At 37.2% G+C, this 20,938-nt stretch overlaps 1 protein-coding gene across 1 annotated transcript in view; it reads right to left on the bottom strand.

The window, feature by feature from the left end:
- Positions 1–1,599: 1,599 nt before the first annotated feature.
- ADGB (androglobin) overlaps positions 1,600–20,938 on the bottom strand; it is a 97,784-nt gene continuing 78,445 nt past the window's right edge. Inside the window, exons 27-34 of the mRNA XM_064706972.1 lie at positions 17,496–17,692; positions 16,214–16,325; positions 9,486–9,595; positions 7,863–8,018; positions 5,919–6,027; positions 4,713–4,800; positions 3,379–3,562; positions 1,600–1,751 (exon numbers count right to left, since the gene is read on the bottom strand). Coding sequence (XP_064563042.1) covers positions 1,602–1,751; positions 3,379–3,562; positions 4,713–4,800; positions 5,919–6,027; positions 7,863–8,018; positions 9,486–9,595; positions 16,214–16,325; positions 17,496–17,692 — 1,106 coding nt within the window. The 3' untranslated portion in view covers positions 1,600–1,601. The remainder of the gene's footprint in view (positions 1,752–3,378; positions 3,563–4,712; positions 4,801–5,918; positions 6,028–7,862; positions 8,019–9,485; positions 9,596–16,213; positions 16,326–17,495; positions 17,693–20,938) is intronic.

Below are 20,938 nucleotides of genomic sequence, written 5' to 3'. Positions count from 1 at the left end.
AGATCTTACAATACAACATATATTCAGGCCCCCACATTTCCCCCCTTTTCTTTTAACAATTACACAATTATAATATGCATACAGTCCCAGCTCTCAGGCTGCCACAGCTCTCGGCTGTCTTAGATACATACATAGAATATATACATATCCCTATACAGTCCCAGCTCTCTGGCTGCCACAGCTCTCGGCTGTCTTAGATACATACATAGAATATATACATATCCCTATACAGTCCCAGCTCTCTGGCTGCCACAGCTCTCGGCTGTCCAGGGGATTCCATACCTTCTCTAGTCCCAGCTCTCTGGCTGCCACAGCTCTCGGCTGTCCAGGGGATTCCATACCTTCTCTAGTCCCAGCTCTCTGGCTGCCACAGCTCTCAGCTGTCCTATCTTCTATAGTCCCAGCTCTCTGGCTGATATTCCAAAGTCCCAGCTCTCAGGCTGCCACAGCTCTCGGCTGTCCGGGGGATTCCATACCTTCTCTTGATGTTTGGCTGCATGTTCTTCCTCACACGGGGTCACCAGTTGCTGTAATCCTCACTGCAGTGTTGTTCTTGCCTTGCTGTTGGGGCTCTTCTCCATTCTCTGCAGCTCAGTCCTTCCTGTCTTCTCAGGGGCTCCTCTTGGGCTCTCGACCCACCCCTGTTTATTTCAGTTACCTTCACGAGCTACAGCTGCTGCCCAACTAAGGACCCTGCAGCTGCAGCTCGTTTGGAGCAACTCAGACCCACACAGACCTTACAATACAACATATATTCAGGCCCCCACATTTCCCCCCTTTTCTTTTAACAATTATACAATTATAATACACATACAGTTCCAGCTCTCAGGCTGCCACAGCTCTCGGCTGTCTTTAGATACATACATAGAATATATACATATCCCTATACAGTCCCAGCTCTCTGGCTGCCACAGCTCTCGGCTGTCCAGGGGATTCCATACCTTCTCTAGTCCCAGCTCTCTGGCTGCCACAGCTCTCGGCTGTCCAGGGATTCCATACCTTCTCTAGTCCCATCTCTCAGGCTGCCACAGCTCTCAGCTGTCCTATCTTCTATAGTCCCAGCTCTCTGGCTGATATTCCGAAGTCCCAGCTCTCAGGCTGCCACAGCTCTCGGCTGTCCGGGGGATTCCATACCTTCTCTTGATGCTGCATGTTCTTCCACACAGGTCGTACAATACAATATATATTCAGGCCCCCACATTGACACACACAGATCTTACAATACAACATATATTCAGGCCCCCACAGTTGCATTCACTGTTTCAACTCTGATTCATTCTTGACTGGTTCTGTTTCGATTGAAAAAAAAAGACAAAAGACACTGGGATTTTGGGAGAAGAGTCTGAATGGAATATGAATTTTATTGCAAAGTTATTCAGCAAAGCATAAAAACTTAAATAGTAGCAAGTATTCTTTTTAAAATACTAGATAAATTTTTTCACTAGCAACAGGCAAAGAGATAAAACGTGATATAGTTGCCAAAAGTACTTGAAAATAAGAAACATTTTTTCTCATCTTTGTATATGAACTTTAACTGTTAAATAACAAACTGTTAATTACAATTCACAAGTGCTAACAACTACACTTTTTTCACTGAACCTTTACCGTTTTCTGTTTTTCTTTCGCTCTGCTTTCAGGGCTGCTTCCAGGGCTGCAAGTTCTTCTTCTTTTCTGCGCTCGGCCTCCAGCAGCTCATTTCTGTATGCTTCCCGAATGCTGTAAACTCTGCCTCGTGCTTCATCCAAGGATGCCTGGCCAAAAACAAACAGCAATACTGCCCTGCTCAACACATCAGTCTTGGTTTCACCACAAGCAACTGCATCCTTCTGTTCTGTTTCACTTTGTGACTAAGTACAAGGAGAGCATCTCTCCTTTTCTTTTTACATGGCTGTTTATTAACTTTTCAAAGGAAACAGCTATATGTCAATCTTTTCACCATGAAGAAGAGAAAGTTCAGGAAAATCCTTTTTAAACTGCTGGCATAATAAGATAGCTGTGTGAAAGAAGAATAGGACAACAAAGTAGTTACCTATCTGGACCTAGTCCCTTTTCAGTTACTGATTTGCTTTGCAGTCTTAAACAAATCTATTAAAATCTAGGTGTTAAAAATGCTGGAATGGCTTAGGAGTTGCGGCCTTTTAAGAGGCTGAAGGAGCATAAATCATAATGACCTTCAATGAGACTTGGGGCAAGTGGAACTGTGACACCTCTGAAAAAGGTGCCACCTTTTCCCTTTCCATTTCCATCCTGAAAAATGGGGATACCTGGAAATCTGTATATAGTTCTTTGTGGTCTACAGATGAAAATACTGCAAAAGTGTCTATCAGCACACTGTGCATATTCACAAATAATCTCATCTTAAATTCATACTGTGAAACATTTTTAACGGTAATAGTTTCTAGAAAGAGTCGAGATTCTACTCTTGCGAAAAATTTGCCCTTCTAATATACAATATGTTAGACGTCCAAAATCATAGCAACATCTGAACACCTGGACTGGCATCCTTATTAGGGTCAGCCACTGTTGGAGAACTGCGGCTCCTCGCTGATCTGTAGTTGAGTAATATAAATCAGGCTGTCTGGGAACTAGCTAAGATATTTTCAAGTAAGATTTCTGTAAATAGGTTGATTTAATGTAAAATTATTTTTACTGTCCCTTATTCACTTTTAAGAGGTCTTAATTGAACAGCTGATTGATACTGGCTATTGTATCATCACTACAACAAAAAATTTTTTCCTGTTGATGCTCAACAGTTAAGCCAATTTGGTAAGATACTTGTGCAATTTCATGTGCAGTGCATTGGCTGAGTTAATCCTCACAATGGATCCTACACTAATGCTACCACATTTATTATTTATATACATGCTTTTGAGGTTTAATAATATAAATTCTTCATTTGCTGGCATCGTGCATATTCCAAGGAAACTGCATTCTCTAAATTTTCTGAGACACATTAAGAACTTATCACCCTGTATAATTGTTTTTTTAATTACTTTTCAAAAAGCTGTATACAATCTATAACCAAAAAAATAGTCAGACTGGAGATGCTTTACTTAATAAGCATCTGGTCATGTATGTCAGTTTTCAGTCAGTTTTTTTCTGACTTATAACCATCCTTTTATGGTGATATAATAGTGCTTTTGCAGAGAGTGTATCAAGAAAGTATCAAGAATATCATATTAAAGATATCATGCAGTACTATTTTTTTACTTTAGAACTTTTAGTTTTAACCTTTGCCCAAGTGAAATTTCAAGTTTGTTTGTTGCTTCTAATCTGTAGTACTGAATACAAAAGCTTTGATAATGGTTGACCAGGATATTCAGACTAGTGGTGGACATCCCAGCAGCAATTAACTGGAAAGTAATCTTGAAAACATACCTGCAGGTTCTCATACATTTCAAGTATATTTTGCTTCAATAAAATTCTCTCATTTTTTTCTTTTTGTCTTTGTTCCATAACCAGCATGCAAAGTTGTCTAAAATGATTGAAATTTTCTTCTTTACGTATCTGTTGCTGTTGAATGATAGACTCATTTATCAGCACAGGTTCAGACATAGTTTTTCTGAAAGAAATACAAACCAGATATTTGTCTCATATCAAATGCAGTTTTGGTTGATGTCTATTTTCCTTAACATCTATATGCAGGTATTTGGGTTATATTTGGCAACATCACCATTATATGCTTAGATATGGTTGAGGAGTCACTTTTCCTCTGCTTCTAGATAACACCAATAAGAAAATACATTCCTGAGACCAGATCTTCTTATACTTGAGTGTCTATTTTAAATCTATTTGTAAAATCATGCTCATCTTCGAGCATATGAAAAACTCCTACATGTGACACCTTTAATTTGCAAGAAATATGTTTTCAGAAGCTTTTGATACTTCTGAAAATTGAGACAAATGCAATTTATTTTTTAGGGTTCTTTTTTTTTGCTTTCAACATAATGGCAGGTAAGTGCATAATACACTTTTATATTTTTGTCCTAAATGACTAGTGTAAAAGTCAAGGAGGTGAAGACAAATGAAATGCTTACAAGATTTAAGCTCATGGAAGATATTTTGTCATATTTTTGCCATACTATTTTAATGCTATTTGCTCCAATATAATGCCAATTTCCTTCTCAATTTAAAATTAAATTTGAGCATATTTTTCAGCATTTTTGAAATCTTTTGAAGATCAATGAAATGCAAAAACGCCACGTTGAATATAAATGGACTTAAGCATGAAGTGGGTTATAGCTGCAGCACAGCAAACAAGGAGGTGCATTTAAATTAGCTCAATAAGTTCATGTCAACACTTGTAATAAAAAATACAGTTCTTTGTATAATAAATGTAACCAGTACAATTATTTCAGCTATTAACTATTATTAACTGCATTTGTTAAATATGTTATTTTAAAACTGCATAACATCCTGACAAATTTTTTATGACCCTGGCATTGGCTCAGTTGGTTGGAGTGTGGTGCTGATAACACCAAGCTTGTGGGATCAATCCCTGTATGGGCCATTCACTGAAGAGCAGCACTTGATGATCCTTGTGGGTCCCTTCCAACTCAGAATATCTGGTGATCTGGATGCTCCTTTCAAGAAGACTGAAATAAGCATATTTGCCCAAACACTCATTTTCTTCAAATGTTTATGTCAGATACTCATTACATGCAGTGCAGTGATTCAACCCCTTTGACATTTATTATGTTAGGGCAGTTTACCTTGTGTAAGGACTGAGGTCTATAAGCTCCCATGTTTTCTGCTGTGTTTCTAATCTTAAGTCAATAGCTCTTTGTGGTGATTGCTTTCCTGTGGTAACAAAATAAAAAACAAAACAGATTAAATTGGTTATGTGGTTATGCTAGGGAGCTCCACCTAAATTCTTTTACCAATTTTTCTTCCTTTGGCTCAGCAAAATACTTTAATAAATGAGAATATAGGCTGGGGAGGTATAATATTTCTTCCCTTTTATTTCCAACACTTAGGATAGAATCAAAGATGCTATTAAAAACCCACATATACTAGAAGGAAATTAATATGTGTATTTTAGTTAAACCTCCTCTACTTATCAAAGTTAGTAAATCTAAGCAAGAACATTGACTTTGCAGTCAGTCTTGACTTTGCCTAAAAGATATAAAAACAATTTCTGGGTATCATATCCTTTTGTTTAAAAAAATCAATAAAAATCTGATTCTGCAGTCCTGGCTGTAGTTTAAAAAAAATTATATTCCCTCTTGGGAAGAAGATTTAATTTAAGAAATGCCTGTTTAAAGAAAAATCATAACATAGTAAAACTGGTATTCTGAAATCTTAGACTATATTTTTTAACCACATGGATAATGTGGTTAAAACATGCTGTGTTTTATTGTAGCATTCTTGCAGTACAATGACACATCTGATATTAAGCATGGCAATGGGCTGAACTGCTTTGTCATTATTTCAATTCTTCCTTCTTTTAATTTGTCTCACTTTTGACGCCTCACTTCCAGACCACTCTCCATGAACAGCTTCCATGAACTTTATTTAGGTGTATTAGTCTCTTACTGGCATGCTATTTTAGCTGCTAAACACTTTTTTAGCATTTCTACACTAAAGAACTTTGGTACTTGGAATTGAGGGAGAAGGTATTTTCCAGTAAACTTCCAAAAATTTCAGAATAATTAATTTAGAATTGTACTACAGAGGGGCTACCTGAAGTTTGCTTAAGGGTAACTTGGCAGCCTCCAAGAGCTGTAAGGCTGTATCTGTCTGGAAATAGAGCAATGAAACAATTAAAATAAAGAGGGGATAGGGAGCAAGCCTGCCACTGCACACTTGGACACCTTAATGGGGGCTGATCTCTCCACCTACTACCAGTATTTAATGCAGAACCCTTTCCTAAGGAGTGGAACATGCTGAACAGAAGACGTAGAAAGCTGTACTCTTACCTTCTTCTTCTGAACTAGGTGTTAAGGTGTCAGTCTCAGCCTCAGCTATGGGTTCCTCTGAATCTCTCACAGCATACTTATTAATAAAACGCATGCGTTCCTGAAAAGCCTACAGATCAAAGTTTAACAATCCAGATGACAAAAATTTTACTGCATATTTCAAATCTCAAAGAATTTTCAAAAGTAGGATTCTAAAAGTCTTCAATAAGACCTAACATCAGAGTGCAGTGGGCAAGTCTCCTGGTGCTGGAATCAGAAAAGATGTCAGGATCCCACTGAATCAGTCATGAGACATTGCACACTTACACTGAAGATCTCTGTCCAATGAAATGCAGGGAAATCACTGATCTCTGAGCAGTTTAAAATATTATTGGGATCAAAAATAAAATAAAAACTGTATAGCTGGATGTATGGCTAATGCATCTCCTAGGAGCTCCTATAGCCTGATGATTTAGACTTCTTCTTGAAAAATGGGACCTTTGGGTGCAAACCCTTTCAGACTCAATTATCTTTGATGTCAAAACCAGACATCAGCACTTCTGTCTTTTCAGAAGGAGACTTTGACTCACTTGGATCTCTCTTAAGGGCTGTCATTGCCAAAATGGATAGAGAAGCCCTTTGGCTTTTGGTCAGCCTGGAGTCAGGAACTCAATTTCCTGAGTCAGAGGGTCTGTGACCCCTAGAATAGACAGACATTGGGCCAGGGTCGTCAAGAAAAAAGGAGAGAAGAAGCTACTTAATGTGGATAGCACAGCCCCAATTTAGACCTTTTTTTTAGCATATTCTGTTGTTGCTGCAATTTTCTTAATGACAGCTGTTTTAAAAAAAAGTCACAAACCTGAGGGGATTCAAAAGAGGAACCCTGTAGTTGCAATTCAGCTGATTTTCTGATTAAAAAAGATAATGGTCATAGAACCAGATTCTGAAGAGTCTTCTCAAATCAAAGGAGATTCATTTCTAGCTAACCTTTAGGAGGCTGTACTTGCATTTTCAATCTCAGCACAACTCATCAAAGCTGCAGAGCAGCATTTCTCCTTAGTTCAGAATTTAACAGAGTAGCGTCAGGAAAAGTTTTGAGCTTTGAACACACTGAAAAGAACTGAGAAAATCTGAGAGTGTAACTGGGAAGGCTCATGTTTCAGGTTCATTTCTGAAAGTTAATACTAAAACCCCCAAATTTCTAAGCTGGGGAATCTGGTTGAACATACCTTAATGGCATTGGTGGTGATAGGGAATGACTGTCAGATGAGTGGTATATAATAACAAATTATGCTGGAATTTGTTATTTTATTTTTCTTTGCTAATGAGGCTTCCAATTCTGAATCAGCACTGCACTTTTTACTTTGCTAGAAAGAACATGTATTATTTTTCCATCTCAAGCATATGTCACTTCAAAAGCACCCAGATGCACCTGGCAACTAGATCAGTATTGCTTCTCCAAAACTGTGAATTCATACTGAGCGTGTTACAGGCTCTTGGGTAACCTGCAATGAAGACTGAATTTGGAATCCTGGCTGCAAGGAACAATTTCAGTACTGATATGACCAGGTGCCAGTTCTTCAGGAGAAATAATTTTTGGCATGTTTATAGCAGTATATTTCTCGACAGAATCTGTTCATGCTAAACATTAAACTTGTCACAAGTAGCAGCTTTGCAAATGTGTAGAGGTAGTGGGCTTTCTAAGGAGAAACTTCGCTATGTTTTTTAAAGTAGAATCTAAAGTCTCAGTGATCTACAGAAGCCTGATGTAGATATCTGGATTCCTACCCAGAATTCAGGCACATAATCACTTTTAATTGTCTCAAAAGTAAAATCTCCTGTCTTCCAGAGGGGCAAAGAGAACAGCCCTATGAAGGCAGGTTTCTGTTGTGGCAAGTGCTCTAACATTACAACTCCTGGAACTTGTGAAGAAACACCACTGCAGAGATAGCGCTCTGATATTACCTTGACAGCTCTCCCTGGCTCTGCAGACTCCCATGCTTCTTTCATGGCTCTGATGGCATCTACTCGCCGGGTGTCCTTCTTCACCTCCAGAAACTCTGCCTCTTTCTGGTCACTTACTATGCGTAAAATACAGTAGGGGGCATTTGCCTCTCCTGGCTGAAAGCATCATAAACATAATGTAGTCACTGGTATACATCTGCTACCACTCTTTAGGATGAAGTTATGGTTTTGTGTACTGGTAATTTTTCTGACTGATATACATTGTACATTGACAGACTTTGATGTGCATTATGACAAAACAGAGGCTGCCAAAGGAAAGAAAGGTTACTTTGCAATGCCTGGAAGCTCTTTGAGGTGTTTTGTTCACATGTTTTCCCCCACACCCATGCAGCATGCTCCACACTCCCAGTCCTTCTGAACAGTTTGTCTGAATAAGTTTTGTGTGATTTTTCATGCAATTGTTTTATCTCTCCTCTCCTCTCCTCTCCTTCCACAAGCTTCTTTACTAGTAGCCTTATTATATTCAAGTGGGATTTTTGTATAGAAATAAACCTTGCTCTGTCTTTAAGGTTCTTTTCCAAGCACTTCCCAGTCTCTCCAACACCTTAATGCATGGCTTCTCCAGAATCACAAGGTAAGTAGGGCCTGAAGTCTATTAGACTATTCTGATGCCTGACCAAGAAATGAGATACTGTGCTGCATATGTTTCAGGAAAACATATCATTTGGAGAAGCTTTAAGTCCAAGACTTAGATCTAGGGTTAGGAGTTAAGCTCTTGTTTGAGACTACAGGTGGACATCTTCTCTTTCTGCAAGGGCTCCATCTCAAGACTTGTATCTGTTTTAGTGGTGGACTCCCAAGAATCATCATCACAGCACCTCTAGTGTAAGGCAGAATCACAGGGAAGTCTGCTGTGCAGCAAGGTTAGTTGACTAAAAAAAAATCAGTAGAGATTTGTTAATGAAAACCTCTATGGTTTTTTGATTAAACTACACACCATGAGGCAGCAAAATTCCCAGCAAAAGCATTGCCATTAAACAAGAAGCTGTCAGCTCCTTCATTGCTTTCCATTAATCTGTTTGCAACCAGTAATGTCAATTATTCCTTTTAAGGCATAAAGGCTGGCAATAGCTTTTCAGACAGCCACAGAACACTCAGATGATCCACCCCAGGGGATAAGACCTTCCAAGTAAGGAAGTACACACCAATTTTTCTGCCACTGTATGTCTGGATGCTACTGAAAATTGTGATATATGAGACAGGAACTGACTACAGTGGAAAAACCTATTTCATCTCCCTAGAAACCCATGGAAGCCACTACAATGAGGGATTAATGAAACACAAATATGGTGAATTCTTGGAATTTGGTAAGCCTTCAGCAGAGACAGAAACTACAACAAAAGAAACAACCACCTTTTCCTTTATACATAAACAAAGAAATGAGCAAATTGTGTATGTAAATCCAGGACGCACATCTTTTACATTCAAAATTTTTAATTCAACATTTCTCAAGTGTTAAGCTAAAAAAGTGGCAAAGGGACATTAGAAGTCCTAGCAGTACTGATCTGCAGACCTGAAAATATCTCAACATTCAACAAATTGAGGCTTTGGCCTTGTTCTCACCTGAGATTCAAGTGGTGCACCTTCTTTCCAGGAGTCCTCTTTTTCTGTCTTCTCAGATACTGTATCTTTTGATCCTCTGGTTGATTTAGGACTATTTGCAATCTTTTTAACTTGGAAAGAAGTGAGAATTAGGGGAAAACTGTGCTCCTCATACTTTCTTCTTTGTTTTACTCAAATGTAGTTATAATGCATTAGGATTTAGAGAATGTCATTGTTATCCATAAATATAGCTCCCCATATAAAACCCAGGGTGGAATAACAGCACAAAACAGCCAAACAGAGAGGCAAAGGAAAACCAGTTAATTAGTTGACATTTTCAAGTACTATCAAGAAAGAATATGAAGACCAAACAACTTTTAAAAACATACTTACAAGGTGAATACATTGTGACAGCCTTATCTGTCCTAAATAACACTTTACCCAGGGCTTAACTGAGAGTTTTCCATGGTGCCTGCCAGCAGTCGCTGCATTGCTGCCTTGTGTGTGGGTCAGTACAAAGACTGCAATGCACAAAATCACAGCCTGACTCTCACTTCCCTTCTACATACAATCTCTGTCAGCATTTGTTTTGTTAGTTATGCACCAGGAAAGTATGAAGCTCAAAACAGGTAAAGTAAATGTTCTCATTATCGCCCATCCTATCTAGAACAAAGAATGTAGGTACACCCTATAAAATGCAAGGAAATTAAAGCAAAGAAACATGTTTGAGACTCAATGCATATTTAAGAAATGCAAATTTGTCATTGAGAGAACTATCTGGGCATATTTTAAATTAATTATATTATCAGTGCACATGTATACTATATGTTTGAATTAATGATACTGTTAATTGACTTTTGCAACGTCTTAGCCAATGAGAGCTGTAAACAAGACTTCATGCGTGTCATATTGTTTTTAAAATAAATTAATAAATAAAGCATGTAATAGCATATAACTTTATTATTTATAAAGAATGTGTCAGTTGAAACAAACAGGGATGAATCCAAAACACTATGACAAAGATTAAAAACCTGAGTCTGAAATCTCCATTTCCCTCCACCTTCCTACTGTGTGAAACATTGAGAGAAGAGCTGAAAACCTAGATTTAGCCAATACAGTAAAACAGGGGACTTCTCTCAGAAAAAAAAAGTTTATATGAGTGACTGTTTTACAGTCTGATGATAATAATATCTATCTTTCATTTAATACTTTTAAGGTAGATATATTTCACTTAGTGCTTTTCCAATTTCTTTCCACTGAGGACAAATCATTGTACTGCACAATTAATGAGCTTTGGATGGGACCTGTATTGTCATGGCTGAGGTTATATGGATACATAAATATTAAAGACATAGAAACATATTTGTAGCTCACATAGATCTCCACATACAAATATATATAATATGGTATATAAATGTGTTACATCATACATCATACTTGTGTTCATCTAGAAATAGTATTATTCTTACCTCCTCATGGTACTTAAAAAATGTCCAGTGACATTTTACACCAAAGTGTAAAGTTTAAATTGGTTCAGTGCTACTAAGGCATATATTAATGAATAAAAGCAAAAAAATTAAAGTGGTCTCAACAAATATTGAATATAGTAAAACAACTCCACAGGAAATGCAAATATAAAACAGTGGTGACATAATTAAAAGTTATATAGTTGTTGCATAAATGGCTCTCTCTTTAATTTCACATTATCATTACATAGTAGCACCATAAATCAATCTGGTGTACATACATTATTCAAGGTATTATTAAATTTTAGAGATAAATTATTTATTGTTTGCACAAACACTCAAAGATATTCAGTGTACTTATCTAAATGATCCCAGACAAAGATTTTCTATGTCATGGGATACTACAAGCTTTGTCTGGTTTCTAGAAATATTTTGTGACTCTGAATTATAACATTTTGATGCTCTGAACTTATAGCATACCCTGATAAGTTAGTAAAGAACAAACAAGCATAAGAAATTACAGGGGCTAGAATGAGGTAACCTACTTTAACTCCAGATATGTAGGCTTAGGGCAAGTTTAAGCTTAGATCTCCAAGCTCTCCCATGTACTGCACTGCCCAGGTTCCCCCAGCCCTTCCCACTTCTTCAGCAGAGCAAGGAGTATCCCAGTTAAGGCATGAACCTCCAGAAATGCCTGGAGGGGGCCATGACTGCATTTTGGCATGCTGCCCACTCTGAATCAAGGGGAGATGTGAGCAGCAGCTCAGGGCTTTTCTAAGGGCAAAGCCAGGTAAATGCTTTGTATGGGATATGATAAGAAAGGCAGGCAGATGATAAAGAAAGTAAAAGGCCATTCCAGCTCAGCTTATGCATCAATCATCACAAACTCTCAGTGGCAGTTTTTTATATTTGTGTGGCACCAAGAAAAGCTTGGTCATCACACGGGCTGACAGTGATGACAAACAGCTGACAGCAACTTTAAAATTAGCTCCTCTACTTCTTTTCAATTATTTATACAAAAGTTCTTTTAGTCTAATGCCAAATGGGACCAAAGTGATCGTCCAGTCTCATGTCCTGTCTATGACAAGTTAAACAATTGCACCAACGATTCCTAGCTGAAACTCAGTTTCAGATTGAGATACATAAATTCTCATTTTTAGATAGGCAGCTACTCCTGGTTTATGAGATTTAAATTACAGAGAATCTATCTTATTCATAGGTATAACACAGAGGAGTCTTTTGTAGCTTTCTTTGAGAAGATATCATGCTACTGCTATCTGAAATAGGCTCTGAGCATTTAGTGGCACTACCCAGTAGCTGGTAGCAATGACTGTTAGTTGCCCAATGAGGGACTTTCAGATTTCATTAAGAAAAGATTGAGAAGTTCAGATGTCACTTATCCTGTCTTTGACTGGACCCTCAGAAGGATTCTTGACAGATGGCAATGTCAAAAGTCTTTCCGAAGCTGGGCTCACCCAGACACTAAAGTTACAGAAAAAATGCGCCAGGACAGAAGCAAACCAATAATCTGGTTGCAGTACTGGTGTGGGCTTAGGGCACGGCTAACAGATCTACAGCACCATCATGTACCCTCTGTGAACTATTTGTTCACTGAACACCAGGCAAGTGATTAATTACTACTGACAGGCAAGCTGGGAAAGAGAAAGAGAGAGAGAGAGAGAGAGATATCTGAACAACCTGTTAAACATCCCATGGAATCCTCTCCTTGGCATGAGCCAGCAAGTTCTCCTGTGGGAAAATAACACCTGTGGGAGAAACTTTGACCACTCTGGAGGATAAAAGGGAATATTCCAAAGCATATTGTCTGTCCTGCCTTTTCAAACCTACCTTTACTACCTGGGCTGGGCACTCCATCTTCTCCTGCTTTCCCAGTTGCATAGACAGCCCTCATCAACATCTTACACTCCTAAGTTAATTTAAGGCAATATGTAAAATACGTGCTGCAGTTAGCACTCAGCACACAGTGATAATTCAGCTCGGAGTTTGTGACAGTTGCACAATAAAAGTGATGATTTTGCTACAAGAAAACTAAAACCAAAGAACCCAGAAACATAATAGCCAAAAATCCTAAATACAAAATGCACCTTAAAATGATGTTGTTCACACAGTCACACAACTGAAAATGGTGCTAGCAGTTGCAGGATTGCCTGCTTATTGTTCCCCTTTTATATAAGAATCTTGAGCTTACATTTTAAAAACTCTTTTTTCCATTGAAAGCTTGCTCCATAACAGTGCTCAGAAGAAAGAGGCAAAAAAACCCAAAGACCAAACCAAACCAAAACAAAAACCGAATAAACAAAAAAGGGAGGAAGAAAGGGGAAAAAATAAAGACACTATAAATAAACTACATGGAACTTCCTAATTTCTGTGTACTTAGGTTTTCCTGCTTAATGCCTTTTTAATGTTTTGTTTGTACAGTGGGTTCTTTAGTGAAACATTTCATGGGATTTTATATATAATAAATATGACTAAGTATTATTCACAAAGTAACTTTTGCTAACACAGTGCTTTTTACAGGTACAAACATCAAGAAATACAAAATTATCATAGCATCTGTGTATCAGAGAATTTACTTTCTTCAAAAATGTTCTAAATAAGTATTTATAATATTGGTGAATAGTAAGAGTATAATAGCATGGGTCTTAATTTAAAGGGATACTATTTTAAAATATTTTAGTAGCTCTTAATACAGAGTTCAAATATGCTTTTGTCATGATAAATTAGCTTTAATACAAAATTAACTCTAGATGGCAGTCTTGGCTTACATGAAAAAAAGGGTACTTGAAAAAGGGAACACGTTTTGCATAAATTTTTCACCTGGCTCACTGCAGCATTCTTGAAAATCATGTGGTGAAATAATACCTTTATGGTTACATTCCAACATTATTATTATATGAATTTAGTGTCTGACAACTTGTGTTGGCAATTTTAAATGATAAAAGTCAGTTTTCAAACTGATTTAAGACTAGCTCACAATCAGAGAAAGGAATAAATGTTTGGGCTTGCCCCCAAAATACTGAACTAAAGTAAGCACTTCAGATAAATATTGCTGTCAATAGGGGTACAAAAGATAAACACTAAATATTGAGTATTGATGTTTCAACTTTTTGATATAAGTTGTCTTTAAACTCTGTTGGTGGCCTAGGCAATCTGTTGGTATCCTTGTATAAACACAGACACTCAGTTAATAAGAACTGTGAAATGGATTTGGTTACTTTGAAAGGCAGCATTTATGAGAGGGCACAAAAATTAAACCATTTAAAAATTATTATATTTACACCATTTTAAAATAATCCCAAGAAAAAAAGTGCCTGTGTTCACTGACTGCAAATGAGCATCAATTAGCATGGAGAAGGGGAGTTATGAACTGGAGTAGTGTTACCTTGAATTCAGTGAGAGAACACTCATGACATTGCCAAGGTTTAGTGATATGAGCTGAGAACTAATGAAGAAATTTTCGAGATTAAGTCACCTCCTTTGACCTGCAGTTTTACAGACCTGCAGTTTTACAGACCATGGTGAAACTGTATAAAAGGATATTGTCAAGTGCGAGCTGTCACTATGTAGCCAACTCAGAAGGGTAATAGGATGCAATAGAATGTCTATTGTGAGGAGTCTAACAGGGAAAACTAAGAGAAGGAATTGAATAATCTAGGAAGAAAATATGATATTGTGAAGAACACAACAAAATACAAGCAGGTGAAATCACTAAAACAGCTGTGTACAAGTCTGTAAGCCCACATGACATGGCTCCTCAAATGCTACTAAAACTGACTACAGTAAACCAAGAAGGTACATATTTTTAAAGTTGTGTAATAATAACTGAAGTAATAATGAAAAAAACCTCAAATACTGCATATGTCCCAAACCCAAGAAATTAAATAACATCCATCAGCAATCACTGCTGCTGAATCTAAGTTCAGTTCAGAGTACTAGAAATTACTGAAAAAAGACCTGACCAGATATTTAAAAAGAAACATCTAAATAGAATAAAAAGTGAGACATACCACTAGTAAATAAAAACCAAACCATCCTAAATAAATTTTTTGAGTATTAGCAAGTGTTTTTATATGAGGAAGCAAATAATTTTTTCTTATCTCTTTTAAAAATTGAGTTATAAAACTTTGATATTAGTTATACAGAAAATCTTCTGAATGATGGGAAGTAATATTTTAGGTTCTGCAGGAACACAAGGGTGAGAACATAGGAGCATCATCTGCATGTGTGTGTGATGTTCTGCACCAGCAGCTGGAGTAGGGCTGCAGCCTCAGAGCTTGTAGGGGATGCAGAGGCAAGCTATGGGGCACATTAGGTACAGCTGGTGGAAGAATCTGCCTTTTTAAAAATACCCAGTCTATCTAGGGGACTTCCATTCTTTCCAGCCTAAGAGGGAAAATCAAGATAAGGCAGCTGATGCTGTTTGTGTTTGTGCTGAGTGTCCGTCTGAGATCTCTGTAGCTGGTAATGTCTGTGTGTTTCTGTGTATATGTACACCCTTACATACACATATACGTCGTGGGTGTCTGTGTCTATGTGCACGTGATTGGTGGGATTTCATCTTCAGCCTCACAAACAGTTGGATCTGGGAATGTGCAGTGGCAGAGCCTTGCCTCTCTCAGGCTCTTGGGTCCAGAGTGACAAACTTTAACATAATAAAGATCTAAATAATCTTGTGTCAACCTGGCTGATAAAAGAAGAAGAAAATATGAGGCACTTATGTAATTTACAGAATACTTACTAGCATTCTAAGTGCTTTTAATATGTCTTGGGATTGGTTTTTACTGTCCCTTAAGAAGAAATGCTACAATAATCTGTAAAAAACCCAAAACCTTCTGTAATTTCTCTGTCCCCTTCATGACTTAGACATACAGACTGTACTTGGGAACTTTCCTAGCCTTTTCTCTGGCTAAATTCTTCTCCCAGCAGTACAGAAGAATTACATTTCCCAAACTGGGCCTTTCCCCACATCTTGTTCAGTGCATTTTGTTAAATTATCAGCAGGCACGCTTCTGATCCAGATCTCTACCTAAAGCTGGGCCCTAAGAAGGTGCCTTGCAGTGTAGTCTCTGATTTCCTTATATTTTCTGAACTGAAGATGTAGATTCATGCAATCAAACTTTGTTTCTAAGAACTACAAAAGAAAAATTTTTCTTGCCTAGTTATTTCACTCAAACAGTGAAAAAATGTTGCTTGGAGTAAGAGATATTTTTTAAAATCAGTGACATCATACATTTGACTAAATATGTACTTAGATTAACCTACCTTTGATATCATCTTTTTGTTTTTCTTTCAGGTCCTGAACAAGCAAAGACTCACCCTCAGTAAGTGGCCAGCTATCATGCAACACCAATGCCTCTATTGAATACTGGTGAGACTGTGAAAGAAAATGCAACATGCTGAAGTCATAGCAATTGCAACAAGCATTCAAGTCCTGCAGGTTAATAAAGTGCCAGCTATTGAATTCAGCAAATAAAACACATAATTAATTTACAAGCTTGCACACAGCAGTATTCACAAGAAGCTTAAAAAATTAATGTTAATTCCACAGATCTCATTTTAATTCCTGTGAAGTTAAACAATTACTCATGTGTTTATCAAGTAAAACTAAACTGGGCTACACAATAAGGAGCTACATTCCTGTAAGATTTCCATGTAACTTCCCTATGTATGCCATGTACTGCAACAAAGACTTTTGTCTTTGATTTTAAGACTTACTACAGGGCTTTGAACCCTTGTACTAGCACTCAATAATGCCTTAATTTGAGGCAGAGGTGACAGGGTCCATGGGCTGTTTCAAGCATTGTCTAAACTGAATTGGAAATGATTATATTTAGAAACTGTTTTCCAAAATTCTAATGCCAGTTCTGAGTCAAAGGAACAACTTTGGAGTCTATTTCTCAATATTTTTTGTTTTCTTTCTTTATTTTGTTGTAATTTAATTCAACTATCAAGAAAAAAATTACAGCAGAAAACCATGTGGAGATGTAAAACAAGAATTGTTTTAGAAAGTATACTTAATTTCTCTAAAATAGACAATACTAAATGGCATCAAGAAAAACCCATGGTTTGACATTGGCCTCTGACAAACCTGACTTGAGAAGCAGATATTATGTGTCTGTTACTAAAACTTGCAGCTGAGTGGAAATAGTTGTTTCTCTATGCAAACTATTACAGATGGTCTTCTATAATATCATATTTCAAAGAAAGCTCATATTGAAGGATCAAAACTTTAGTTTTATTTCTGGAAATGTTTGATCTTTATGTGAAAGTTATTCTGTACTTGTATTTGATTTGACAAATGAAGAACACTTAAAGATAGAGTAAATCACCTTGATATGAAACTCCCTACTTATTTAGTCATTCATACATGTGCATTAACCATTTTATCACCTCATTCAAAAGCTACTGAGAATCTAAATTTTAGATTCTTATTTTTACTTCAGGATAGAAGATCTCTCCACATGAACCAAAAGAATTAGCAATAATACTTCACTGTTTGCTTTTTTTTTTTCTTCCCAAATCCCAGTGATTAACAAACTCTTACTTGTTCTGGGCTTCCAACATTATTATCAAAGTTTTCTGAGGCTGAAGATTCATCTGTTAATATCACTGAGCATTCCTGTACAAGGTCTGCCTTGGAAGAAGCTTTGCTGTCCTTTGACGAATTACGACTTCTTTTTTTTAATTGTCCAGTTTCCAATCCCTTCACTGTATTACTTTGAATAACTTGTAACTTTTTTACTGCAAGACGACAAAAAAAGAAGTCGTGAAATTCTATGAATTACTGGTATGAGGTAAACAGATGCTCCCAGAAAGTATCAGAAAGAATTAACATAGTCCATTTTCTCATACTGGATTATACTCAGAAGCTTCCAATTAAAATGATGCTTATTCCAAATACTACCCTGATTTCATTTTGCCTGCAAATCACAAATATCTTCAAAGTAAATAATGAGAAATTGAAGATTGTATATATGACTGTTGTTAGTTTATAAAGCATATAATTTTTCCCCTGAAAGCTCATGCTTTTTTCCTGCACTAACCATCACAGCATCATGCTATACATTAAAAAATGTAGAGAGCCTTGTGCTCTCTATGATGGGATCCCTTTGTGGCTAACATAATTTCGTAAATAACGTAAAACTGGATAAAGGGAAGAGGTGCATTGGCCACAGTTCTGGCACTGCATACCTTTCCAGAAGTCTCTCATCTCTTTGTGCCAGTCTGAAACAAAATCATAGCTAACTTGAGCTACAAAAGAGCCAGTCTTGAAAGGATCACTTGATTTGTGATCCATCCTTTATCAATGTATATAATTCTCAACTAAGGAAGATGTTATGTGGAAAAACTGTGAAAACTAGACTATTCTAAAGAAGGTCTGGCAGAGAAATATTAAGTCAGAAAACATAAATTTGTTTTCATTTCTAATGCCATTGTGATGGGGTCTTATGCCTGCATGTCTACAGAGAAAGTAAAAAAGAATTCTAGAAGTGAACATCTCATAGAAAATTGAATAAGGACAGAGAATAACACCTCTGGGCAAGCAGCTTCACCTGTGTTACACTGGACCATCAGCTGGGAAAGAGATATCATTCTGACTTCATTGAGGCAAGAGGCTTTGCTCCTCTCAGGGTTCGTTGCATAAAAATAGGATGACACTGCATCATTGCAACACTTTGAAAGAAAAATGCACACTTTCATGCATGTTAATGAAACATCCAGGGAAATTCACAGGTGATGGCAGGACTATTAGACACCAGATAGAACAAAATTTAATGCTGGTGTGTCAAAGATTAAATGCCCAATTAGAGGTTAAGTTTGCCCCTAGAAACTCAATTGGAGCCAGGAAATATTGTTTCTTATGAAAGCCAAATGCCATGGATTCCTTCCTACTGCGTCTTTCCTCTACATAAGCCAGTGCTTCCTTGTTCCTAAGAAAAGCAGTAGAAGTCAGGAAATCAAAATAAGACCTTGTAGAGATGGTCTCTTAAAGAGGTCTCAAACTCCTAATCACAAGTTCTAAGTTGCTTTTCTGCATTGCATTCAGAACCTTTAGCACCAGAGCCATCCCTCTTGCTGTCCCTGTGGCAAGGATGCCTGTGAGAGAAAACCACAAACCATTTTTTAAGGTGCTGCAACTCCATGGCTGCTGTTTTGTAAAAGGTATGCCTAAGCAAGCCTGTAACTATGGAATAGTTTCTCACTCAGCTGCTGCTGAGCTTTCTAGGTATCAGTTAACATCCTATGCTGTGAAGGTGAGAGTAGATGTAATTCACAGTGGTTAGATTATTAGATCTTTCATCAGAAGGAACAGAAATAATGAGGCTTTCACTCAATAGAAGTGCATTTGGATGAATAAGAAACAATATCCACAGACCTGAATTGTGAATATTCTACATCTGCAAGAAAACCTGTTTTAAAGAAATAACCTGTATTTCAGATGGAAGAATAGCTACATAAAGACATTTTCTAATTGCATAAATTGCCTTTAGTTTACCATTTGCGATATTTGCATAAAGGTTTCAAGTCAGGAATGATCTTCAGTGCCTGTCTGAGCACTGTTAGCAAGGGCCAGTGGATGTAATTTATAAAAGGGTAGCTTTAAAGCAGTGAGGCTACTTAGATGAACAGTCTTGGAGTCAACAGAGAGGTGAGCTCCACTCCAGATGCATTGTGTTGGGGCTTTAGCAGATGTGCACTGCCCTCTGCAGGACATTATCTCCACCGAGCAAGACAGGTAGAGCTCGAGGCAGGCTATATTCCTTGGGCTACAACTGGTTTTCATTAATGCCTCGCTATTCGCCTCTTCTCTCTCTCCTAAACCTGAAGAGCTTGAGTATTGACAAATTCTATAAAGATTTTCCCTGAGGAAGATACTGCCATGAAGATAATTCCTCTCAGAATGGTGGAGTCCCCCATAAGAGTCAATCTGTTTCCTTTACAGGAAAGATCACTCGGAAAAGCCCCCAAAAATACATACACAGCCACTAAATCTCGCAATGGTCACCAATGGTCACCAGGTGGCGCTGTAACACAATTTTTTTTTTAATTTTTTTTTTAATTATATACAAAAATATGTGTGTCAATCTTGGTTTTCCTAAGTTGTGGCTAGAAGAAACTTCCACCTACCTTACTTCCATATTCAAAAAAAATATCCGAAAGATATTTTTTATACTTTTTAACAGGATTGTATCAGACTGTTACTGTGGAAAATAAAAGGATTGTGAGCATTCTTGCCTATCTGTTCTTAGGCAACTGCTGTGCTTGTATCAACAAAACAAATTGTGCTTGCAATGTGTGTGTCAATATGTAAGTCCTTTATTGTCAAGCAAATGTTCAAGGTCCAAGTCATCTGCCACATCTCAGAAGAGGTGAATGTATTCAAAATCTGTCGGTTTAATGTAGTTTTTGAGCTGTAAAAGACATTAATAGAACAGCTGTGACTGGAGATGAATTAACAGGCTGTGGGTGGGCAGGGAGATAATGTTTTATTGGTGATGGTTGTGCAATAATGTCACTTAAGAGAACTTCTGGCAACACAGTGTTCAATTCTATGAGAGGCAGAACATGTGTGGTAGTGAATAAGTGTCAAATTTAGGGATTGTATGTGGCTTAACTAACAAGATTGGTGCCAATAGTACAGCAGTGCTCTCTGATTATTCTTATTCTGAGAAAACATACTTGTTAGAGAACAAAGAAATACTGACAGAAGGAATCTTGTTGTATTGAGTGCCATTTGTATGAATCTTCACCTGAACTTGGAATCAGTGTTTCTGAGAGTTTGTATATTGTTATTGCACAGGCCATAAAACACTTTTGACAATACCAAAGAAACATGTTTTTACAATGCCATAGATTGAACCCCTACTGAACCTAGAGACACTCAGTAGATTGAGTAATACAGTACTCTTATATTGGTTATACTGAGTCCATTTCACAATATTTTCATTTAATTTGGATGCTATGAAAGATTCTACACAAACTATC

This window comes from Zonotrichia leucophrys, chromosome 3, assembly GCF_028769735.1.
Source record: "Zonotrichia leucophrys gambelii isolate GWCS_2022_RI chromosome 3, RI_Zleu_2.0, whole genome shotgun sequence".
NCBI classification, from domain to species: Eukaryota; Metazoa; Chordata; class Aves; order Passeriformes; family Passerellidae; genus Zonotrichia; species Zonotrichia leucophrys.
The sequence above is the reverse complement of the archived record's forward strand: the minus strand, read 5'-3'. Positions and strand labels throughout refer to the sequence as shown.